Source organism: Pteropus medius, unplaced genomic scaffold, assembly GCF_902729225.1.
Source record: "Pteropus medius unplaced genomic scaffold, Ma_sr-lr_union100, whole genome shotgun sequence".
Classification (NCBI taxonomy): domain Eukaryota; kingdom Metazoa; phylum Chordata; class Mammalia; order Chiroptera; family Pteropodidae; genus Pteropus; species Pteropus medius.
In genome coordinates this window covers 2,488,271-2,511,234 of record NW_024354503.1, presented here as the reverse complement: position 1 = coordinate 2,511,234, position 22,964 = coordinate 2,488,271, and the positions used below count along the sequence as shown (strand labels likewise).

The following is a 22,964-nucleotide window of genomic DNA, read 5'->3' as shown; positions in this document are numbered from 1 at the left end:
TCTGCCGGGGGGTCCTGATGGGGCTCATGAATACGGCATTCTGGAATGGTGGAGTGTGTTTCGAAGGCGGCGCGATGGCTTTATGAAGTTAGGAGACAGCTCCGGTGAATGCCAGGGGACTGTGAGAAAGGCCCAGTCACTTGCCCAAAAGAAATACTTTTTCCTTTTAAGGCAATGAGCTAGATATTTATACGCTGAATTTTAGGGTCTGATTAAACCGACCACTGAATGTATTTGTCTGGAAATCAAATCCCCAGCCTGTTTTCTAGCCTGATCATACTTCTCCACACCCCACCTCACTCCATGCTTCTCTGAGCCCTGCTGCAAATGTTCACTGACCATTCACTGTGATGTGCCCCCGTCTAGGTGTTGGGAAAACCAGGTTGAAGAAGAGCAGATCCACCGTGTACCACCAAGGGGTAATGGTGAGGGAGACAGACAGGAAGGAAACGATCGAAGACAAATGGCAAATGCTCAACCACAGGAACTTGGGGGCCATGGTACTATGGGCATGTGACCAAGTCAGGAAGGTCAATGAAGATGAGCTCAGGCCTGAAGGAAGTGAGGGGGGTGGAGAGAAAGCATTTCAGGCAGAGGTTTGTGCAAAGACCCTGTGACAGAGAAGCTTGGTGTTTGGGAGGAACAGAAAGAACTCTCCTTCCAGTCTGTCTCCTGTACTTTCTTTTCCTGGGACACCTCCCTCCCTGCATGGTTCCATCCTTGCTTGTTAGAAGCCTCTCCATTCTTCAAGGCCAAGCTCAAATGCCTCCTCTTCCAGGAAGTCTTCCATGGCATGCCTTTCTCTCATTCTTCAGGAGGAAATGATCTCTCCTGCCTGTGATCTCACTCACCTCCCTGACCCCTCCTTGAGCCCTCACTCATGCCATCTTACATGTAGACTCTATCTGTGTCTCATCTTCCCAACCAGGACATAAATCCGCAAGGGCAGGGCCTGTGTCTTCTCCAGTGCAGACCTGAAGTCACATGGTCCTGAGTTTAAATCCTAGCTGAGGCCATTTTGTAGTGAGACTTAGCATAAAGGACTCCACCTCTCTGGGCCTCCATTTCCTCATCTGGTAAAGGGGGATAACGAGGTGAGGGTGCAGAATGGGCTCTGGGCGTCTGTGAAAGAGTGGGGCTTGTCGAGGGGCTGGGAACGGAGAGGAGGGGGAGGGGTGGTTATGATCAAGAAAGCCTCAGGGCTCAGAGGGCTTACGGGGGCTTAGATTCACTTAGACCTGAGTTTTCCAAATTCGTCTGATAATAGGAAACACTCGAGCCACTTGATAAAAAAAATGCAGATTTGCAGGGCTTACTCCTGGGGTTCTGGTTCAGTGGATCTGTGGTGGGGTCCAGAACCTGTGTTCTGAAAAGCTCTCATATAGTTTTGGTGGGGAACTTGAGGCCCGGAGGCAGGAAGTGATTTTTGTGAGTGGGATAGGTTGGATCAACGATCTCAGTTCTCCCTCTCCGTTACAGGATTATGAACCCATCCCTTTTGCCAAGTAACTCTACAGGGCTCATTTATTGCGGGCAACTACGCCATAAGCAGAGGCATGGCTTGGCTCGGACACTTGTGTTCCCAGCATTTGCCATGAGAGAAATAAGCTTGCGTGGCTGCTGGTCCAAGGAGAAGGAAGGGACATATGGAACAGACTGAATGCAGCCCACGTTCTGGAGTCCTGCCTGGCACAGACAGCCTGTGCAGATTAGCTAAACCCTAGCTGACCCACAGACTAGTGAAAATAAATGTTTATTGTCGTCAACCACTGAGTTTTGGGGTGGTTTTGTTATGTAGCATTATGGCAGCAATAACTGACTAACACGCTAAGGGCGCCCCGCAACTGATTGGCAAAGCTGGGATTCAAACTCAGGTCTCCTTGCTGCTAATCTGGTGCTTGTTTCTCACTGCTTCTGTCTTTCGATCCCAAGGGCTCTGGCGCCCTCCTCTCTGGAAGCCCCTCACTTCTACTCTATGCCATCTCTATTCTCTAGGAACCTCCAGCTCCAGACAGTGGGGGCTCATCCCAGCAGCCCAGACTCCATCCTTGTTGCTAATATGCTGAGGCTTCTTGAGTAGGCACTTCCACCCTCAGGGCTCCCAAATGGATGCAGGGGAGGCCCCCACACCCAGGGAAAGAACTCCAGGGGCTTTGGGGAATTTTTAGCTTCTCCCAGTTGAAAAGAGTTCCCTCCCCTCCACTCCCACTGGGAGCCTGGGCTTCTGTACCTCAGGGCTTTGTCAAACTGGAGAGACTCACAGCTGAGGCTTCACAATCTGTTGGGTGTCGTTGCCAACAGCTGCTGGCTTTTGAGGCTCTCCCAGATTGCCCACCTTGAGTTAGCTCTATCCGGACCTCTATCTGAGTGGGGCGTAAATGTACCCATGGCCTGACGAGAACTATAGGCACACGCTCAAACACATGGCCTCTCAGCCACAGCAACACTGCAAACATTCACAAACAAAACCACACTCTTTCTCAGATACAAACAGACAGGCCACATTCAGATATACAAACTCACGCTCAAATGCATCTCCCCCGCAAGCCCCTCAGATTCAGACACACTCGTACTCATGAATGCATGTATCGATAAGAAGCCACGTGCCACGGTCACATGTAATCACAAACACATGGTCCCCCCAACACATGTGACACGCCCACACATTCTCACAAATACATTCACACGCACAATCAAATCGAGAGTCACACTCAAGTTTCCTTGGACATTATCCTAAATTTTGCCCAAGCACTGGAGTCCACTAGACCTAGTTAATTCCTGCCTCTTATCCTTCTGGTTTTATGATGCAACTTCTCTGAGCATTATCTGTAAAATGGGGACACAGGTGCCTCCTACTCAAGGAGACCAGGGGGATATAGTAAGGTCGTGCGTGGAAAGTGCCCCTCAACCAGGTAGAGCTGGTTGCCTCTCTCCTTCCATGTCCATGTGCATGCCCCTCCCCCATTCCATTTCTTATATCACTCCCTTCAAAATTCTACTGGGCCCTTAAACTGCAGGTCAAATCCTGCCTCCTACATGAAGCCTTCCTGGACCTCCACCTGTGTATCCCCTGAGCACTCACTGTGTGGGCTCCACTTGGCATCAGAAAGATAAGCTGGAGCCTGGCCTTCCTTAGCTCTTCCTTGGACAGGGCCCAGATCACACTCACAGCAGGGGCTTGGCAAGGGTTCTTGAGTGAATACCCGAGGGGCACATTCACAGTGCCAACCACAAAGTTCTCAGCCCCCGGGTACCATAAGGTCCTTGAAAATCTCATGTGGCCCTTGGTTGTGGGGTGAGGCTGAGAAGTATCTCCTGGACTTGGGCACATAGAGGTTTCTGGTGACCCTGAGGACAGTGCTCTTGGTAGAGAGAAGTCTAAGTGGAATGGGCTGAAGAGGCAGTGGGTGGTAGCAGTGAGGCTGCATTGCTGGGTAACTTTTTTTTGCTGTGAAAAAATGCAGTGCCAAAGATGGAGGGTGACATGGGATCTCAGAAAGGATTATCCAAGGTGAGCTTAGGGAGAAGAGTTTTGCCGGAGTTAGAATGGAGTGGGCCGAAGGTTCAAAGAAAGCACCTGTGGAGACTGCTAGATGTCTTCGAAGTCTGTCTCCCCACCTTCCATTGCGATAGAGGTTTACGTTAGGCTGGGAGCGATTACACCTCCCAGCCTCCTTTGTGGCTTGGTGAGGCCACATGACCAAGTTCCTTCCAGTGGAATGTGCGTAGAGGTGATGGGTGCCACTTCTGCCTACCTTGCTTAAATCATTATCACTCCCTGGGCCTTCTCTCTCTCACTCCCCTTGCAGGCTAGAGCACAGACATGCCTGCGACACTGCTTCGACCACGTAGCCCAGGTGCATGGAGAGTGGTGAGTCAACAAGTCGGAAGGAGCACGGGTCCTTGAATCTCTTCACGGATCACAGCTACCCCACTAACCTGGACTGCTCACCCCTGGCCTCCTACATGAGACAGAAATGCATTTCTGTGTTTTTCAAGCCACCCAACACTGGGTCTTTTTGTTATAGGGGATTCACTTTTACCTTCAATCCACATATTCAGCAAGTGACAGCAATTATTATAAATACCACTATAATGGAGAGGTAACACTTCCAGGTGGTCAGATCACACAAACGGCCTTTGAAAAGAGGAAACCACTCCACAGAGGCCAGGGCGTCTTTGACGAGGGCCACCAGAATGCCCATTTGGCACAGCATGGTGCGCCTCTGCCGCCGGAGCCCGCCTTTGAAGTGCTTACCTGCTTGGTTGGTGGTGATGTTCACGGAGGCGAACTGAGGTGAGAAGGGGCTCTGGTCGGTGACGCCATTCACGGCTTGGATCTCGAAGGTGTACTGGGTGTGGGCCAGCAGGTCACTGATGTAAATGCGTGGCTCGGTCAGGCCCAGCTGGCGGGGTGCGTACTGCACGTTGTCTCCACAGCGGGTGCAGGCGCCCCGGCCGGAGCCGCAGCTCTTGCAGATGATGTTGTAGACGAGATCTTCCCGGCCTCCCGAGTCACGGGGCGGGGTCCACTCCAGCATGAGTGAGGTCTCATTGACGCTGGAGATCACAGACTGGGGTGCAGAGGGGATGGCTGGGGAAGGGGAGGGGTGTCAGTCAGAGAGGGCCGTGGGGGGTACGTTCCAGCCCTGGCTCCAGCCCATGCCTCTCCAAAACCTTTCTCCTCTCCACCCACTAGAGATGTTTCTAGAATATTACTTTTATCCAGCTACACATCTGTTTAAACCTTTCTCCCTGGACTTTGACCTCCTTGGTGTTTGTGACTAGGGACAGTCTTTTTGTGTTGGCGATTATACCTACCCAATGTCTATTTCGCCTTCTTTCTTATATCAGAACCTAATTTTATTCATGGTGGCGATATGTCCAGCGAAAAGACTATATTTCCCAGTTTTCTGTGATTAAGGGTTGGCCACTAATTACAGCAGAAGTTGTTGGTTAGGACCTTTTGTTAAAAGGAGACAGCTGTAGAACATCCCTTTATCCCTTTCTTTCTGTACCTAGAATGTGTGTGATGGCTGGAGCTTTGGCAGCAATGTTGGACTATGGAGTGACCTGAAGGATAGGAATCATGTACTATGTATGGATGGCAGAGCAGAAAGAAAGAGCCAGGTTCTGGAGAACTTCATGGATTTAACATACTATCCCAAGACTGCTTATCTTTGACCTTCTATTATGTGAGAATAAATTCTTATGGTTTAAGCCACTGGGGTTGGCTCTCTGTTACTTGCAGCTGAATGCCATTCCTGATACAGGGATTATATCATTGCCTTTGTAGTCACCCCTTTCTTAGAGAACCTTGGCCTGTGATACAAGCAGCCGCTGCCAGGTTAGTATGCTGGGCAGCCTTTTTCTGCCACAGACGCCACCTGTATTGGTTCTTCTTCTGCCAAGCCTCTCATTCTCTGTCCCTTTGTAAATCAAGACCTTGACTTTATCCTCCATGTGACTTAGCAGAAGGGGGTAAGGAGCCAGATGCCAGCTCTATGGTATCTGCTCGTTGGTAGCACATCTACCCCAGGCCACCTTTTCCAGCCAGTTTTCCATTTCCCCTCCCACCAGGTAACTGGCTGCTCCTCGCTCAGGAAAGGCTGGCTGCAGCCAGATAGCCACCCAACCCTCGCTCTGGGTTTTTCTGCAAGTGACAACTCAGTCACCTCAAGGGGCCCCAGACGTACTTGTGCAGGGCATGTCCAGAGGGTCCAGGTCTGCTCGGTAGTAGCCATTGCGGCAGACGCAGTTGGTGGCCCCTTCTGAAGTGGTCCGGCTGTTGATGGGACAGTGGGTGCAGGCCTCATCCCCTTGGTTGGCCTTGAAGGTTCCAGATGGGCAACCTGGGAAAGAAGACAAGGAGAGTCACTGGGGAAAACAGATGAGCATTCAGAGAGGACCATGCAGTCTCATGGAGGGGACATGCAGCATCGTGAAAGGCCATGTAGCCTCATGGAGGGGCCGTGCGATGTCATGGAGGGGCCACATGTTGTCATTGCTAGGAAACCCCATCTCCTGCAGTTCTTGGGGGTCTCCAGTTTCCAACGTGGCAGTCCTGTGTCAAGAAAGTTCCAGGCTACCTGGTCTCTTGTCTCTGAAGCTGTCTGTGCATTCAGCTGTGGTCCCTGGCAATTCCTTCTCACCTACTCCAGGTGGGCTGGCCACAGCTTCTAGGATCTATCCTGACTTAGTCTAAAGATTCTAATGGCTGCTCACTAATGGCTGTCTGAGGCCTGATTCTTATAACTAGGTTCCTGGGTCTCAGATGATCGAGATAATTAAATTATAGTATCGAAGTCCCAGCATAGCAGAACATGTAGAGAGGTGATATGGTAGAGAAGTCAAGAATGCCGGCTTTGGAAGCAGACATGGCTTTGAGTCTCAGCTTGGCCTTTTACTAGTTGTGTGGCCCTAGACAAGTGGCTCAATCATTCTGAGACTCAGTTTCCTTATTTGTAAAATTATGATTGTAAGACTCCTTTCTGAGGGGCATTGTGAGCATTTAGCATAAGTGTAAAGGCAATGACCTGAGGCCTTGCACAGTAGAGGTGCCCAATGAATAGTTGCTGTTAACAATAGTAGATGTTTGATCAGTTTAAAATAAAGAGGGCCTGAAGTACCAGGGACAGCCTGAGGAGGGCAGTGTTTATACTTCATGGGCATTCAGCCATCTGGGATCTCCCAGGGGCTTTGGCCTTCTTCCCTGCTCTGGGGAATGCTCAGGACTTGGGTTCAGGCCCTGCAGCTCAGGGATTAGGTGCCACAAGAGGTGGCCACGCTTGTGTGGGCCTGAGTGCCAATCCCCCCTACCCTTCCTCCTGGCCCTGGGATAGGAACCAAGAGGCCTGGGCTGCAGGCCCTATCCCTTTCTTGGCCTGTTGCTTCTTCCATTTTCTGGGGTTCATAATCCCAGCTCTGCTCTGGTGCCTTGAGGGTGGGTGGGGGATCATGCAAGGCATAAGTGGGAAGATGGACAGGGAAGAGCTTCGCAAGGGGCAAGTTCCTCTTTGGGATGAAATGTGACCAAACTGTCCACAGGCTGGGTGCTCTTACCTGGATCACATTCCATGCTAGCTGGAGTACTGTGTGACCTTTGGCAAGCAACCCCGACTTTCTGAGCTTCGCTTTCCTCACATAGAAATGGCTCACATAAATTGCCCACATTGTTTGTCCAGCCCGTCTTCAAGCCTATCTTCCAAGTCCAAGTCTTAGCAAATCACCCTTCCCCAACCGCTCAACCAGGTCTAGCCTCAGAGACCCTGCCCTCCTTGGTGCTTACATTACTTGAGTTCAGAGTGCTTTCCTCCTCTGCATAATTATTCATCAAGGGGTCTTCCGGCTTCCCCAGGATTGGAGCCATGTCTGATTCACAGCTCCTTCCCCTGTGTCTAGCACAGAACCTGGCACTCAGCGGATGTTCCATAAATACTTCTTGAAGCTGCCTACTTAAGTGGAAGGAGCTCGGGCTTTGGAGATCATGCAAGTAGAAAGGCAGCGAAGAATAGAGGTTAGCATGCAGGCTGCCTGGCCAATCCCAGCTCCATCTGTGCCAACAGTGTGACCTCGGGCAAGTCGCTTAAGTTGTTTCCTCATGTGCGGAATGGGGACAATAGTATCTACCTCCTAGAGTCTGGTGAGGATGAAGTTGGTTAATTTAGGCAAAAATACCTAGGACAATTCCTGGCATTATTACACTATTTGGTTCAAATACCAATTTGCTGGGCGACCACAGACAAGTAGCTCAACCTCTCTGAGTTTTCTTATTGGTAAGAGCACCTACCCCATAATGTAGCTGTGAGGATTGCAATCAATGAGCAGGGATGGCCCAGGTTTTGGGGTGGGGGGGTTGCAATTATAATCTCAGGGCTTGCTGGATAAAGTAAGTGCTCAGTAAAGAAGCCAAGGACACATACACCTGGGATGCTAGAAAATATTGTCCCTACCCCTGGGGCCCTACTTTGCCTGCCTCTGGAAGGAGCTTCTAGAAAGTGCAAACGTCCTAATCAACAACCACCCTGACCAGGCACTGTGAAGATCTTGGAGGAGAAACAGCTCCAGCTTAGTCCTTGAGGAGCCGCCAGGTGAGGGGGAAGATAGGACATTGACCCAACTAACCGGGCTGGAGAGTGGCACCAGTGAGGATGGCAATGAGTGCCTCTGGGGAGTTACTAGGGCCTCCATTGTACAGATGGGGAGACAGTGCTCTAGAATAAACAGAGAATGGCTGACATTTATTGAATACTTAGGACTTAACATGCAGTAACTCATCCAAAGCCTCACCCAACCCTATGACAGAGGTGATGTTATCACCCCCATTTTCAGATGAGGAAAGAAAAGCACAGAGGCCACTTCCCCAGCCACTACACTACACCGCCTTTCAGCTATTTGCTTTGTATCAATGGCCCATGAATACTGAGCAGGGATTGGCAGACTCTGCTCTAGGCACCTATCCAGGGCTCTCTCCGCTTTGCCATGCTGGCTCTGGGGTCCCTGAGTCCTCCTGTCCTCCCTCTCGCCTTCCTTTTTTCCCTGCTGGCTGGATGAAAGGGCAGCCCCATTGCCTTGGCACTGTCCAGTCAAGACGCAGGCTGCAGCCCTGGTTCTAGCTGAGCAGTTGACCTCTCTGAGCCTCAGTTTCCTTTGCTGTGGAATGGGGCACAGGGCTCCTGTGAGGGTCTGGGGCCATCCTGATAGATGCCAGAGAGTTTTGGCTCTAAGACCAGGATCCTCCTGGCTCCCCCTTGGGTGAGAGCCTGCCCAACCTAGCATGCCTCTTCCATCTGCTGGCGATACCCTGGGCCTGGCTGGTGGGTGGCTGCCCACTTTCCCCTCCACACTGTGCCAGCCCCTCCATCTGGACCACCTTCTCGGCTGTCCTCTCCCATTGCCGTGCCCTGGTTCCCTCTCACGCTCCCCAGGCTGCCTCCTCCAGAAGCCTTCCCTCATTAGGTGTGCTGCCTGGCCGCCCCTCAGCCTTCCTACTGGGCATTCTGTGGTTTCTGTATCTGTCTGTCATGCCTCCCCACTCCACTCACCTCCTGCAGCCACTCGATTACCAGGTCTTCCCTCCTTAGCAGTGCTCTGTCCTGGCTTTCTTTGCTGCCCTCCCACCCCTGTGGGCATCCAGAGAGCTCCTCCCACCCACTTCTTAGCCTCTCCTAGCCACCTGCAGTCCTGCCCACTCCCCAGAGCCAGCTTTCCAAAGTGCAAACTTCTCTGTGCCACTTGAAAATCCACGATGGCATACAATGGAATATTATTGGGCCGTAAAAAAGAATTAAAGATGGATACATACTACAATATGGATGAACCTTGAAAACACTGTGCTTAGTGAAAAAAGCTGGTCGCAAAAAGCCACATAGTGTATGCTTCCATTTATATGAAAATGTCCAGAATAGAGACAGAAAGTAGGTTAGTAGTTGTCAGTGGCCAGGGAGAGCAGAGAATGGGAAGTGACGCTAATGGGTTTCTTTTTGAGGTGATGAAAACGTTCTAAAATTGGTTGTGGTAATGGTTGCACAGTTCCGTGATTATACTAAAAATCGCTGAATTGTACAGTTTACACAGATGAATTGTATGGTATGTAAATTATATCGCAATACAACTGCTGTTTTAAAAAAATCCATAACAGCTTCCCACACTCCTCAGGGCCCCTGGGGCTGGCATGTGCCCGTCTCTCAGTGCCCACTACCCCAAGCCTGGTGCCCGATGGTCCACACGGTCAACTGCATACGGCGCCCATTCCCAGGTCCCCCTCTGTACCTCTGGCCTTTGTCCATCCTGTCCTCATGACCCGGAATGCCTTCTCTTTGTCATCAGGTGAGCTCCTACACCCCTTTAAGACTCAGCCCAAGTGTCACCTCTTCCAGGAGCTCTTCCTTAAGACCCCATGCAGGGTCGAGGTCCCTACTTTAATTACTTACTTATGAATCTGTAAATACCTGGCTGAACTGTTACTTTCCAATACGATGCCGGGTACCTAGCAGGGACGCGTGGATCAATACTGTTCCATCCAAGGTTGGTTAAAGCTGTGTATGCCAAGGGCCGACTGTAGAATCTAAAGTTAAATGCAGATTTCCGACTACACTGGGGTGAGGGGTGAGGGCAGGGAGGCAGGGGCGTGTCAGTGCCTCTAAACCCCGTGTTGTTCAAGGGTCAACTGTATATTAGAAACAGTTTATAAACTCGTGTGCTGTCTGTCTTTTCCCTGCCCTGGAAAGAGCTGGAGAAGGGAAGGGGAGCCAGGTTTGTTTGGGGTCATTGGTGCTCTAGCTCCTGGCAGAGTGGTGGGAACATAGTAGGTACTCGATATATATTTGCCCCTTACAGGATGTTATGAGAATCAGATGAGAAGGTGGGTGAGAAAATATGTAGCCAAGTAAATGCCAGGTTTGGTACCATCATTATCATCTCAATTTCATCAGGCTGCATGGATGCTCAGATCCTCTTCCACTTCTCGTTTGTTCTCCCCATGGGTCTTCCCAGGGGCCTGTCCATTGGGGTGACCTACTCATCCTGATTTTCAAACTGGAAGCCCTGCATCCCAGCCCCATCTGTCTGCAGTTCCCTAGATGCCCTGGCTCTACACACATTGGTCCCTCTGCCTGAATGAACCTTCTCCCCTAGCATCCTGTCCCCTGGGGTTGGTGAATGTGACATGTGCGCCTCTGGGAGACCTGCCCTCCACTCTTTATAGCAGACAATTCAGACCTCCACTGTAGCACACCAGACACATGTCCCACAGGCAGTGGTGTGCTGGCAAATGGCTGACGAGGGGTTGGGGAGCTCTGATTTGTTGTGTTTGCCGATTTCTGTGGTGTAAATGCTCCCACCAGGGCAAATTTCCAGCTATGAATTTGAGATAACTGAACACTGAGTTGGGAAAAACTGCCCATAGTTGGCTCTTGGAAAACAAACTGGCACAAACCAGCTCCAAACCACCACTGGACCTAACTCATAACCCATATGTGACTTCTCTGTGTTCTGCTCACTGGTTGGTGAATCCTGGTTGGGCTAGGGGCTGGGTCTTTAATCTCTACATCCCCAGCACTTAATACAGGGTGTGGCACATAGTAGGTGCTCAGTTCATTCAGTTTTCTGAATAAAGGTAGGTCTGTCTCCCCAACTGGACAGTGAGCAACTTGAGTGCAGGTGCTGTGGGTTTGATAGGTTCATATACACAAAGTACTTAGAACACACAGCAAGTGCTATGTAAATGTTAGCTGTGATTACTCATCCAGCATGTAAAAAAGAATAATAATTCCCGTTTATCATCATGTACTTTCTGGGTGTTGGGTCCAGTGATTTACATGGATTCTTATGCTAAAACAACATGACCACTCATTGAAGTAGGTACTACCATCCCCCCCATTTTACAGATGAGGAAACAGGCTCAGAGCGGGTCAAGTGCCCGCGCCAAGGTCACATGGCTTCTAAATGGTAGAACTGAAGTTTGACTCCAAGTCTCTGTGGTTCCAAAGGCCTTGTGCCCAGGTACTGCTGGATGCAGAAATTATCGAATGGCTGAATGTCAGGACTGGAGATGATATTGTCAGGCCTCCTGAGGAGACTGGGCTTGATGGGGGTCACTCAGCAAGGGAGAGACAAAGCCTGGGCCCCCCACACAGGTCTTGGGGCCAAAGCAGCCGACTAGCATCCGCCTTCTGCAGATGCCCAGAGCCCTTGGCCAGGCAACCAAAGGCGGGGATGGCAGCTGGCCGGGGAGGGCGAGGAGGATTACAGAGAAACAGATTTTCTCCCCGCCTGGCCCCTGGGCTCCAGGGATAGGTGATAATTGACCGAGTGAGCCCTGAGTTAGGCCGAGGCAGGGCTCCATCTGGGCCTGGCATGGCGGGGCCGCTAATTGGCACGGGGTGATCCTCAAAGCCTCCCTGGTTGGCCTGCTGCTCTGCTTCCCCGCTCTCCTCCCAGAGACTCCAGTTTACTCCTCAAAACAACTGTCGCCACACTGGAGTCAAGTGCTTGGGCCAGCCCTGTGTGCCAGGCTTTGAGGGCAGGGAAGGAGCGTCTCTGCCTTCTGGGGGTCCCTTAGAGCAGAGGGCTCTGTCTGTGGTTCTGGGAAAAGGCAGGCTCACCACAGTTTAGCTCTGGCTCCTGAGAACCTGAGCAGGAGGTCTGATGACAATGAACCTGGGCATGGACTGTGGAGCCAACTGCCAAGACTGAATGCCAGGCCTGGCTCTTGCTAACAGTGTGACCATGGGCAAGTCACCTAACTTTGTGCCTCAGTTTCCTTGTCTGTCTATGGAGAGAATGATAACAGTAACCTGACTTTTGTTGGGAAGATTACATGAGGTAATATAGAGAAAGCACTTGCAACAGTGCCTGCCTGGTTCACATTAAGTGCTATACATGTTTGCCTTTGTTGTCATTCATTCTTGGCCCATGACGTACTATGTGCTAAGCCCTGGGGATACCGAGGCGAAGACACAGTCCCTGCCCTGAGGACTGCAGGTCCAGTTGAGGAGATGGTGAGTAATGAATTCATTTAATAGACATTTATTAAGCTCCCGTTGTGCCAGGCACTGGGACACCGAGACAAAAGGTCCAGGCTCTGCCTGTAAGAGGGGGCTGGAACGCTTTCTTTTAACCAGGCCTGAGCACGGGCCGCTGTGGGCAGAGGGGCCAGAGAGTGGGTTCTGGGCTTGGCAGAGCCGGGTTTGAAGGGCAGAAGGTTCACTTTCGTGCTTTGGGATCTCCAAGAAGTTTTGGATTTAGGTCGGAGAGAGGAATTTGACCGGACAGAGGGAAGAGTCCTGGGCCCAGAGCGGGAAGGCCTGGGCTCGGCTGCCCCTACAGCCTCTTACTCGCCTTGCAAACTCTGTGAGCTCACTTGGGGCTCGGCTGGGACCATCCCTACGGCTTCCTGGAGAGGCTCAGGCACCCAACCCCAGGCCCTATGTTCTCCTTGAACTGTGAAAAACTGATTTGCTTATTTTCTGGGGTTCGTGCTGTGTGTATGTCAGGGCTGAGCTTGTGTTGTTCTTGTGGCTAAGTGGGCGGGGTTTGGGGGTCTCCCTCATGCAAAGTACCTTTTGCATTTTGCAGGCTTCTTGCTTTTGCTGCTTTGGTTGAGCCAGTGGAGTCAGTCTCCCTGCATTGGGCTGGGCAGGGTGCCCGATCCTCTGTGCCACAGGCAAAGCTACTCTGGAAGCAGGTGGCAAGCTCCTGGGATAGAAGGAGGAGTTTCCTCTTCCTGTGGCTACTATGTGTCCGTCCTGTGCTGGGCCAGGTGCTTCTCTAGCCTATACTCTCATTCAGTCATCACTGTCACCCTGTGCAGTAAGAGGTGCACCCCATTTTAGAGATGAGGAAACCGAGGCTCACAGAAAGGAAGTGCCTCATCCAAAGTCACTCAGGGACTTAGGAGAGGAGCCTGTGCCCCATGGTCCATGTTCTTTCTCACATCTGCCTCCAAGGCCCTCAGTGTTCCAGCATGACGACGGTACCCTTCCGTGCCCTTCCCTCCCCTCTCTCATCCCTGAGAAGGGGGGCCCTGCCTGGCCTGGTTAAGTCCAGGAGTGCCTCAGGGTCTCCTACTGGGACCACCCAGGGGAGGTCAGTCATCCCGCTCCACTCCCACCCCCGCCCCCACATGCCCAGGTTCCCCCAGCCTGGCCCTGCCGGGACCCGGGCTCTGTGGATCCCTGCGGCAGCTGGCAGGACTACAGAAGTCGGTGGCAGCAACTGTGTTAACACGTCTCCTCTTTGCCTGCGTGAGGAACTCAGGGCCTCCCCAGGCCAGCCTCCACACTGGCCATCTGCCAAGCCTTCCTCTGCTCAAGACCCTTCAGTGGCTCTCGTGCCTGTGGTGAGTCCAGCCTGCTTGAGCTTCTCCTCCATGATCTACCACATAGGCAGCTGCCAGCTCCCCGACAAGCTGTGCCCCGTCTCACCTCTGGGCCTTTGCTCAGGCCATTCCCTCCGCCTGATATACACTTCCCAGCTCCAGCCTGGCTAACTCCTTTTTATCATTAAAATCTCAGCTCCAGTGCAAATCACCTTTTGGTCCTTCTCCTAGGATCCACCCCAACCCGCACCTCCCAGGCTGAGTTTGGGGCCTCTCTCCTGCGCTCCTAAAGTACCGGCACTTCACCTCTGCCACTGCGAGATTATCTGGTTGCAATTGTCGGCCTCTTGCACCAGGCTGGGAGCCTGGTGACAGCAGGTACCCACCGTGTCCGGCACCTCTCAGCCGCAGTGTTCAGCTGACAGGTGATGGACAAGTGTTTGTGACTGACTGAGGCTCAGAAAGGTTGAATCTCGTGCTTAAGGTCACTCAGCTTGTGTGTGCACTGGAAATTTTGTTCTAGGCCTCTGGAACTCCCCAGACCATGTCAGAGCCCCAAGAGTTCCTCCTTGTGCCCCCAGGAATGGGCTCTCAAGGCATCCTACCTTCATCCTTCTTGGCATTTTGTTAACATGTCTTTCTACCTCCCGCCTTCCCACCTGCCCAACTGTGAGCTCCATGAGGGCAGCTACTACGCCTGCCCTGTTCACTGCCTGGCACAGAGCCTGGCACGGAGAAGGCCCGTAGGTCTTGGCCCTAAGGCTAGAGTAAGCAGAACTGTCATGACCACTGTGTCTCGTCACCTCTCCCCAGTTGTATCTGTGTGTCTGTGTGTGGGGTGGGGGTGTGGAGGGCGCAGTCTCCTGGAGGAGCCAGACCCTGAACCCCACAACCTGCAAAGGCGGGTGAGGGTGTTTCATGCCAGACCTTTCCGGCCCTAGGATTCTCTGTTAGACCCCCAGTCCCGCCTCTGGCCTGCCTCCCTTCATGCCATCCCCACATAATAGGGGCTGAGAGCTCCCGCCCGCCCAGCAGGCAGCCCCATTCCTCCAATTTCCTCCCAATTAATCAAGCTCTGAACTTTTTAATTATCTGCCTGCAGGGTGACTCCCCACTCTGGTGAAGCAATTAAGGACATTTCCAAGTGCTGTGTGGCTGCAGCAGGAGCTTTGACCAGGTCTTGATGGAGGAGGTGAGCGGAGAGAGGGGCTGGTGACAGGAGGGGTGGACAGGAATCCCCTTGGGCCATGGGGCTGCAGGGAGGCTGTCCTGGGCAGGCCCATTCCAAGGATCTGAGGCCACATTGTCTGGGGCGACCCTCTGTGTTCATTCAATGGCCCTTTCTCTGCAGTTAGAATCTGGCCTCACAGACCCCAGGCAGTTACCATGAGCCGGGCACTGGGTTAGATGCTTTGTAATCTTACTTCATCCTCACCTAGAAACTGGGAGAAGGAAATACAATTATCTCTATTTTATAGATGAGGACACGCAGGCTCAAAAACATCAGGCAACTCCAGAGATGTGGCTGGGATTTGAAGCCAGCTCAGAGTTCATGTCCACTTCATTCTGTTGTCTCTTAAAGACCAGTCGGGCTTGTCAAAGTGCCCTGGAGTGCTGAGGAAGGGGGTGCTTTACAATCTCACCGCACCCTCGCCGTGACCCTGGGAGTAGGAAATACTTGAGACCTACTGAAGAACACAGGCTCTCCATGTGTGGGGTGGCTGATGGGAGAGGGCGTTGCAGGCAGAGGGGACAGCCCACGCTAAGGCACAGAGGTGGGGAACGGCATGGTGTGTACGTGGGGAGCTACAAATAGTTCAGAGTCACTGAAGCATGAAGTTCGAGGCTGAGAGAGGCGGGAGAGGCAGCTGGAGGCAGGTGGGGTATGGGTCACTGGAAGTCAGGAGAACGTTCGTGACCTTCCGATTCAAGCTACTCATTTTATGACTATAGACTACATGACCCAGACACGGTGACTTTCCTAAGGTCACACAGCAAGTTAGTGGCTGATGGAGCTGGGGCTGCAGCCCAGGAGTCTCAATGCCCAGATTGAAAGGGAAATAAAGGGGCAGAGGAATGGTAGCTGTCAGATCACTGCAGGAACCTTTCGACTGGTTTCCTGGCTTTCACCCTAGCCTGCCCACCTCCCCACTTTCCTCTGGCTGCAGTCTGCTCTCAACATATCAGCCAGAGGGATCCTGCAGAACAGGAATCAGCTGTGTGCTGCTCCTGTCAAAGCCCTTCAATAGTTTGTTCCCACCTCACTTGGAGTAAAAGCTAATAGCCTACAAAGCCTGCTTTACCTCTCTAGTTAAACCGATCCTTAAGTATTCTATTCTTTTGGATGTAACTGTATCTTCTTTACCTCTCTGAACTTACTTTCTACGACTCTCCCTTTTGTCTACTCCATTTCAGCCACACTGGCCTCCTGGATGTCCTGGAGCCCATCAGGCCTCCTCTAGCCTCAGGGTCTTTGCATATCACCAGCCCCTCCCTCCGCTCACCTCTGCTTGGTTCAAGTTCTAGTTCAGCTGCCTCTTCACTATGTCCCTCTCTGAGCCTCACATCTTTCATCTATAATTGAGGTTAATGCTGTACACCCTACCTTCCTCCCCAGGCTAACATGGGATCCTAGTGAGAAAATGGGGAACGGAGTGCCACGAAAGTCCTCCCTCTGGCTTGAGGCTATCACTGCAACAGGGCTTGTAAAGGTCCTCACTGGATCCTTGAGAAACAGGCCCTTTGACGAGCTGTGGGCTCCAGGCCCCAAGACCTTAAACTGGATCGACACACCAGAGCCTTCCAGCCTATAATCCTTGGGCCTCACAGATGCTGGAAAAGCAAGTGTTAAATAATAATCACAATGTGCCCGAGGGGAAGCCGGATGTGCTGGGAAAGCTTGACACATCTGGCAGGGCCGGGCCAAGTCCCCGACACATCTGGCTGCTGTATTGACAGGTGGTATAGTGGGTCATTGAGGAAGGGCCTGGAGGGCTCAGTCCCTGGGCTGTGAGGGGGGCGATGAGTGGATGGAGCTAGGGAGCATCTCCTGAGCTGTCCACGGGCCATAGCCCTCCTCTGAGTCCCCCCTGCAGGCCTTCCACTGTACTTCGGTGGCTATGTTCTGAGAGGCTAATTTAGGACCCAGAACCCGGGCCACCAGATTCCCAAATCCCTGCCTCATTTTGTTGGCGTCAGTTGCCCCTGCTGAGGCTTGGGGAGCCCGGGAAAGCCCCCTCTCCTCTCCAGCTGGGGAGTACATTTTCGGGGTCACCTCATGTTGTACTTCCCCTTCTATGGGATCCAGAAATGTGATCATCAGCTCCACCTGAAGGAGCCCCCTGGGCTGAGCCTGGCCTCCTCCCTCCTCCCACCTGCCCCAAGAAAGCCATGGTCATTAATAAAGGACACAATTAGCTGTCAGCAGAGAACATGTCTGGAATTTTTTACCTGCCCGTGAGCTCGGTTAAGGCAACAAACCCCTGGACCCCCCGGGGAAGCAGCTGCCACACACCTTTCAGGGGCCCCTTTGCCCGAGCCCAGGGCAAGAGGCGGCCTGAGACTTTTTCAGGGCGGGTTCCACAGGCCCAGGCCTGCGCAGGGCAGTTTTTTCCAGGCCAGTGGAGAAAGTGACAGAGTAAGAGAGATTTCCTGGCAGAAGTTGTTTTTTTCAACCCAACAGGCAATACAATTCAATACAATTTTCTCCCCCTTCCTGTGCTTAGAGTCTTTTAGAGCTAGATCGACTTTAGAGAAAAGAATTGTTCATTCTCTCACTTTACACCTTATTTTATAGCTGGGGACACGGAGGGCCAGGGTGAGGAAGTGGCCTTTTTTGTGGCAGATGGAAATAAATACAATTCTCTTTTTGCTTCTCTATGGATCCCTAGCTCACCTAACACAATTAGAATTATTTGTAGCCAAGTCTGAAGGAATGTTTCAAAGTCCCTAAAGGTCATTCTGAACACACTGTCAAGTCTCAACTATGTGCTGAGTTTGGGGAGCGGGGCGCATAACAGCGAATGAGGAAGATGTAGTCTCTGCCTCATGGAGCTGAGGGTCTAGTGAGAGGGACAGAGGGAAAGAAGCAATGGACAAACACAATTTGTGATGGCCATGAAGGAGACAGGCACAGGCTGAGGCAGGACACAACGGTTCCTTTAGGGAGTGTGATCAGGAAAGGCCTTTCTGAAGGATGGCATTGAAAAGTCAGTCCTTGGGGAGAAGAATGGCCGAGTGGGAGCAATATTTGCAAAGGTGGTACAAGCTCATTGTCTCAGTTCCTCCTCAGTGTAGTGGGGTCATTACCAGGAATCTGATGCCCATTTGCCTGGCTTTAGCTGTCTGTGACCCAGGATAGATACTACTACGCCCACCTTTGTCCTAACAAGGTTGGGATGTGTCATCTCTATTCTGCAGATGAGAACCTGAGACTCGGAGCAATGACATGCCTTCCCCGGGGCGCGCGGACACCCAACTCAGGAGCCTGGACCTCCGATACTTGCCTGTCTCTCCTTGCCCTTCTGGGTGCTTTCCTGAACCACTGCCTCCCCCAGCAACCTGCAAGGTTGGTCTGCTTGAGCTCTGGTAGCCTGTGACTTGAATGCTAATGAAATTCCCACTCAGGAGTTCCCGGCATTTGGTGCCTCAAGGAAAAGGGATTAGGAAACACAAACAGAGAGAGGGGGGAGCTTGCCCACATTCACACTGAGGCTTGGGGGGCCTGCGATCACTCTTCCTCCTATGGGTACAGAAACCATTGCCCTCCTACTGTTGGCTTCTGGGGAGCAGGCGTAGGCCTCAGCTAACCCAAGCCATAAATCAAATGCACAAGATGTGGCTTTGGCAGCCATCCCAGTGAAAAAGATCTGGGGGTTTGAGTTGACCACAAGCCAAAAGCTGCTGAAAAAGCCAATGTGGTCTTAGACTGTCAGAGTAGAAGTAGAATGACAGCCCAGCATCCTCCCTGCTGCTCAGGCAAGGTTACTTCTGAGCTCCACGTTTAAAGGAGGTCTAATGAGTGATAGTGGACAGAACATCTTGGGCCTCCAGCTTGTTTTCCATCTGCAGCCATCTATGGGTGGTGCTGAAGATGCTTGGAGCGGGGTCTTAGGTACAGACTCTCCCGGGCAGCATTTTCTAGGCATTTTCTGGAGCCCCACTTGCCCCGGAGCATTGTCTTGTCTGGATCCCTGAAAAGTATGAGTTTTCTCCTAAATCTTGCTCAGCTCTGCCTCCATGTTTTAGCTCTCCTGTACACTGGGGATTTGAGATCATGTGGATGGTCTTTCTAGGGCCTGCCCTGAATTTGAGGCCAGACTTACTCAATAGAAAAAGCCCAACAAGGCTTTTCTAAGTAACGACTTTGTGCCCAGCTCTGTGTTGGGCACTAGGCACAGAGAGGATTAAGACACAGTCCTTGGCCTTGATGCCCACTGCTAGAAGGGGAGAGAGAATATGCTCAGATAGTGGTATCAAAGAAGGCTTTCCAGGGGAGGGGCCATTTGAACTGGGTATTAAGGGATGAGTAGGAGTCTGTCAGGGCCAGAAGAGATGCAGGATGTTTCAGGCAGACGAACAGTGTGTGCGAAGGAAGAGTGAAAGGCAGGATAGGGTGGCTGGAGCATAGGATGTGTGGGGGAAAAGGTAGGACACAGCTAAAGAAAGGATCACAGTGGACTTGTGTGCTCAGTGATGGAGTTTGGGGTTTTATTCTCTAAGAGCAGGGAAGCCAGTTGTGGTCCTTTGCTAGTGCTCAAATGGCTTCGTAGCTCCGTGCCCTCAGCCCTTGTCTCCCAGCAGCCCCTCTCCTCTGGGCTTGGCCGGCCCACTCCCCAGCCTCAACTCTTTGCCTGTCTCCTCTCTTTGTTTTCCCCAGATATCTGCCTCCTCCAGTTCTTGAGCCTTTTGTCCTGTGTGTGACCAGTACTATCTCTTCTACCACTAAAAATGAACTGAGCTATTAACCACAAGAGCCACCATCTATTGTGCAACTACCGTGTGCCAGGTTGAGGGCTTCACGTAAGTTATCGGGGGGCCATGCATCACAATGGATAGGGGCACGGGCTCTGGAGTCAGGGTCCATCTAGTCTTGAACCCTGGCTCTGCCACTAACCTTGGGAAAGTTACCTAATGGCTCTTAGTGCCTCGGTTTCCTCATCTGGAAAATGGGTCTATCGACAGGACTCATCTGATAGTGAAAATTTAGAGTTAATACCATAGAGTGTGTTAGTTTTTATCAACAATTCTTACAGTAATCTTTCAAGGGGGGTACTATTGATAGTCCCATTTACAGAAGAGACAGTTAAGGTTTTGAGAAGATAAGTTACCCACCCACAGCCCGTATCAGAGCTAGGAGGGGAGCAATGGAGCACTACACGTGAGACCAAAGGTGGGTATTAAGTATTCTATGGCCTTACCTCTTCCAGGTTGGTGCCTGGGCTGGGCCTAGGGGCCCAAAGCTCAAGGAGCTCACAGCCTGGTAGAGAAGCTGCCTGAGCAAACAGGCAGATTCCAAACAGTGTGACCAGTGCTAGGGGATGCATGCGGGGAGGAGGCGCTGGGCCTGGGAGCCCAAAGAGGAGGCTTTCACTTTGTTGTTCTGCAGAGGTGATAGCACTTGAGTTGTCTTGAAAGAAAGAGGAGAAGGCACAAGAACGAAAGGAGTCGCATGCTGGGCGGAGTGAGCAGCCTGAACAACGGTGTGGAGATGTGAAACCACACAGTGAAACTGAGGACCTGAAGCTGGAGCCCCGAGTCTGTGAGTGTGGGGGTGCAGGACATGAGGCTGGACAGGCAGGCAGGGTGGACAGTAATGAGCCTTCTGCCTGACATTGGACAATGGGTCTGTCGATGCCTCCTGCCTGCTTCCTGCAGATCAGATAGTTCTGCTGAGGGCATGACAGTTTGTAAACCCACAGAGAATCAGGAAGAAGCCTGCTCAGTCCCTGGACTGGAACATTCTTGGGTCATAAAGTCCCAAGAATGGCAGAGCAGAGACCTGGGGGGCCTCGGCTCCTCTGCAGGGCTCCTTTGAATCTAATTGATCTGAAACGTTCCCAGGGATAGGTGACTTCTTAAAAAGTTACTTTAAAAACACCCCTATCCAAAAATCTTATAAAAATCCCACACCTTCTCAATTTTAAAGGGTCAAAAGTTGAAAATTCTGAGCCAACAGCAAGATTTGCAGAACGAGGAATCTTTGGCCAACAGCCGGGATACTTGATGACAAATTTCCCAGACACGGTCATTTCAGAGCTGTCACCTTTAAATGGCACTTCAACCTGCCCCTAAATGTCTTCTTTATTTGAACAGTGTGTTTATGGGGCCTGGGCTGCTGTTCCCAGCTTGTGTTTTGGTTTTATAAAAGAGAAGGAAACACAGAGAGAGAGACAGACATCAAAGCAGAGGATGATGACAAACCTCTAATCTCATAAACTCTTCTCTTATCTCAGTCCTTCTAAAAATGGGGAGGCCTGGCTGTCACTAAAAGTGGCTCTGAAAGCTCATAAACTTGACAAGCACTTAGCTCTAGCACCCACAAGGAAGGACTCTAATCCTTGAGAAAACTGAAGATGAAGAGTGGGGAGGCGACTTCTGGTGAAGGGCCGACTGCAGAGAAAGCCCACACTGTCACCAAGTGAGGGCCTGAGAGCACAGCTTCCTAGCTTACTTTCTCCGACCTCATTGCAACCCTGTTTGAGAGAGTCTCCCTGGTTACAAGAGAGGCCAGAACCAATATTTTAACATTTGTGATCTTCCGATAAATAACAGCTCACACTTAGAGCTTACTCTGGGCTAGGCACTGTTTTAAGTGCCTTATGTGGATTAATTCCTATAATCTCAAATTATACTATAATTATCCTCATTTACAGGGGATACAGGCACCGAGAGGTAAGTCACTTGCCCAACATCACCAATTCAGTGAGTGGCAGAGCAGGGATTTGAGATGGAAGCCATGTGCTTTCTGTCATTCGCTGCTTGTTCATCATGCAAGGGGTGGGGCTCCAGGCTGGGCGAGGGCGTCACTCAGCTCTGTCACCTCCCTTCTTCTCACGAGAGCATCTTGGTGAACTCCCGGTCCTGTACGGTGCAGTGGTTAGTGCTTGGGCTTATCCCAGCTCCGCCACTTCCTAGCTGGGTGATCTCGAGTAAATCACATAACCTCTCTGTGCCTTAATTTTGCCATCGGCAAAATGGGGATAATAATGCTATTGCCCTCCTAAGATTCTTGAGAAGATGGATATGAAGCACTTAGAACACCACCAAATATGCAATAAGTGCCCAGTAAATGTTAGATGTTATTCTTATTATGGTCTCTTTCTGTGCCCTGGACCGTGCTGGCAAGCTGGACAGCCTCCTGCCCACCCCTAAAACCCCTTGCACTTCAGACAGCTGCCTGGCTAGGCCAGCCTCCCAGCTGTCTGGGCTTCCTGCTAGTCTGTCCCTATAGAAAAAGCAGCACTCTGGGTTCAAATCCTAGCCCAGCTCTTCCTGGCTGAGGCCTGTAGGCCCATGAACACACCTCTTTGAGTCTCCATTCTCTTGCCTATAAAACAAGGATGATAACACCTGTTTTAATAACACAGAGGTAAGAGCAGGCGTGGTTCTCTGCTCTTTGCATGACCTTGGGACAGTTGCTTGAACTCCTGGGGCCTCAGTTCCCTCAGCTGTAAAGTTTGGACACTCCCTTGTAGGGGTTTATACTGTGAGGACAAAATAAGGTTATAGCTGGACAATGCTATGTGCCTACAGGGGCTCATTAAATGGCTGTTAGTATTACCCATTTCTCCTGGTAGGGATCATTCACTCAATAGACATAAAGCCTTACTATGTGCCAGGTCCTGTTCTAAGCTGCTGGAGACATAGCAGTAAATAAGACAAGCTAGTTCCCTAATTGTAGAGCCTATAATCAAGTGATGGAGATAGGTAATAAACAGATATCAAATAAATACAGGGTGATGTGCTAGAAGGGGCTGAGGGCTGGGGGGCTACTCTAGCTGGAGTGGTCAGGGAGGGCTTCTCTGAGGAGGTGGCATGTGAGCTGAGACTTGAAGGACAAGAAGGAACTGGTTGTAGTGAGAGCATGGGAAAAAAGATTCTAGGCAGAGGGAACAGCTCGTGCACAGGTCCTTCCTCAGGGGGA

At 51.5% G+C, this 22,964-nt stretch overlaps 1 protein-coding gene across 6 annotated transcripts in view; it reads right to left on the bottom strand.

Moving 5' to 3' along the window:
• EPHB2 (EPH receptor B2) overlaps positions 1–22,964 on the bottom strand; it is a 181,191-nt gene that overhangs the window by 36,508 nt on the left and 121,719 nt on the right. For all 6 annotated transcript variants that reach the window (XM_039854665.1, XM_039854662.1, XM_039854663.1 and 3 more), the window contains 2 exons: positions 5,697–5,852; positions 4,259–4,594 (listed from right to left, as the gene is read on the bottom strand). In XM_039854665.1, the coding sequence (XP_039710599.1) occupies positions 4,259–4,594; positions 5,697–5,852 (492 nt within the window). The remainder of the gene's footprint in view (positions 1–4,258; positions 4,595–5,696; positions 5,853–22,964) is intronic.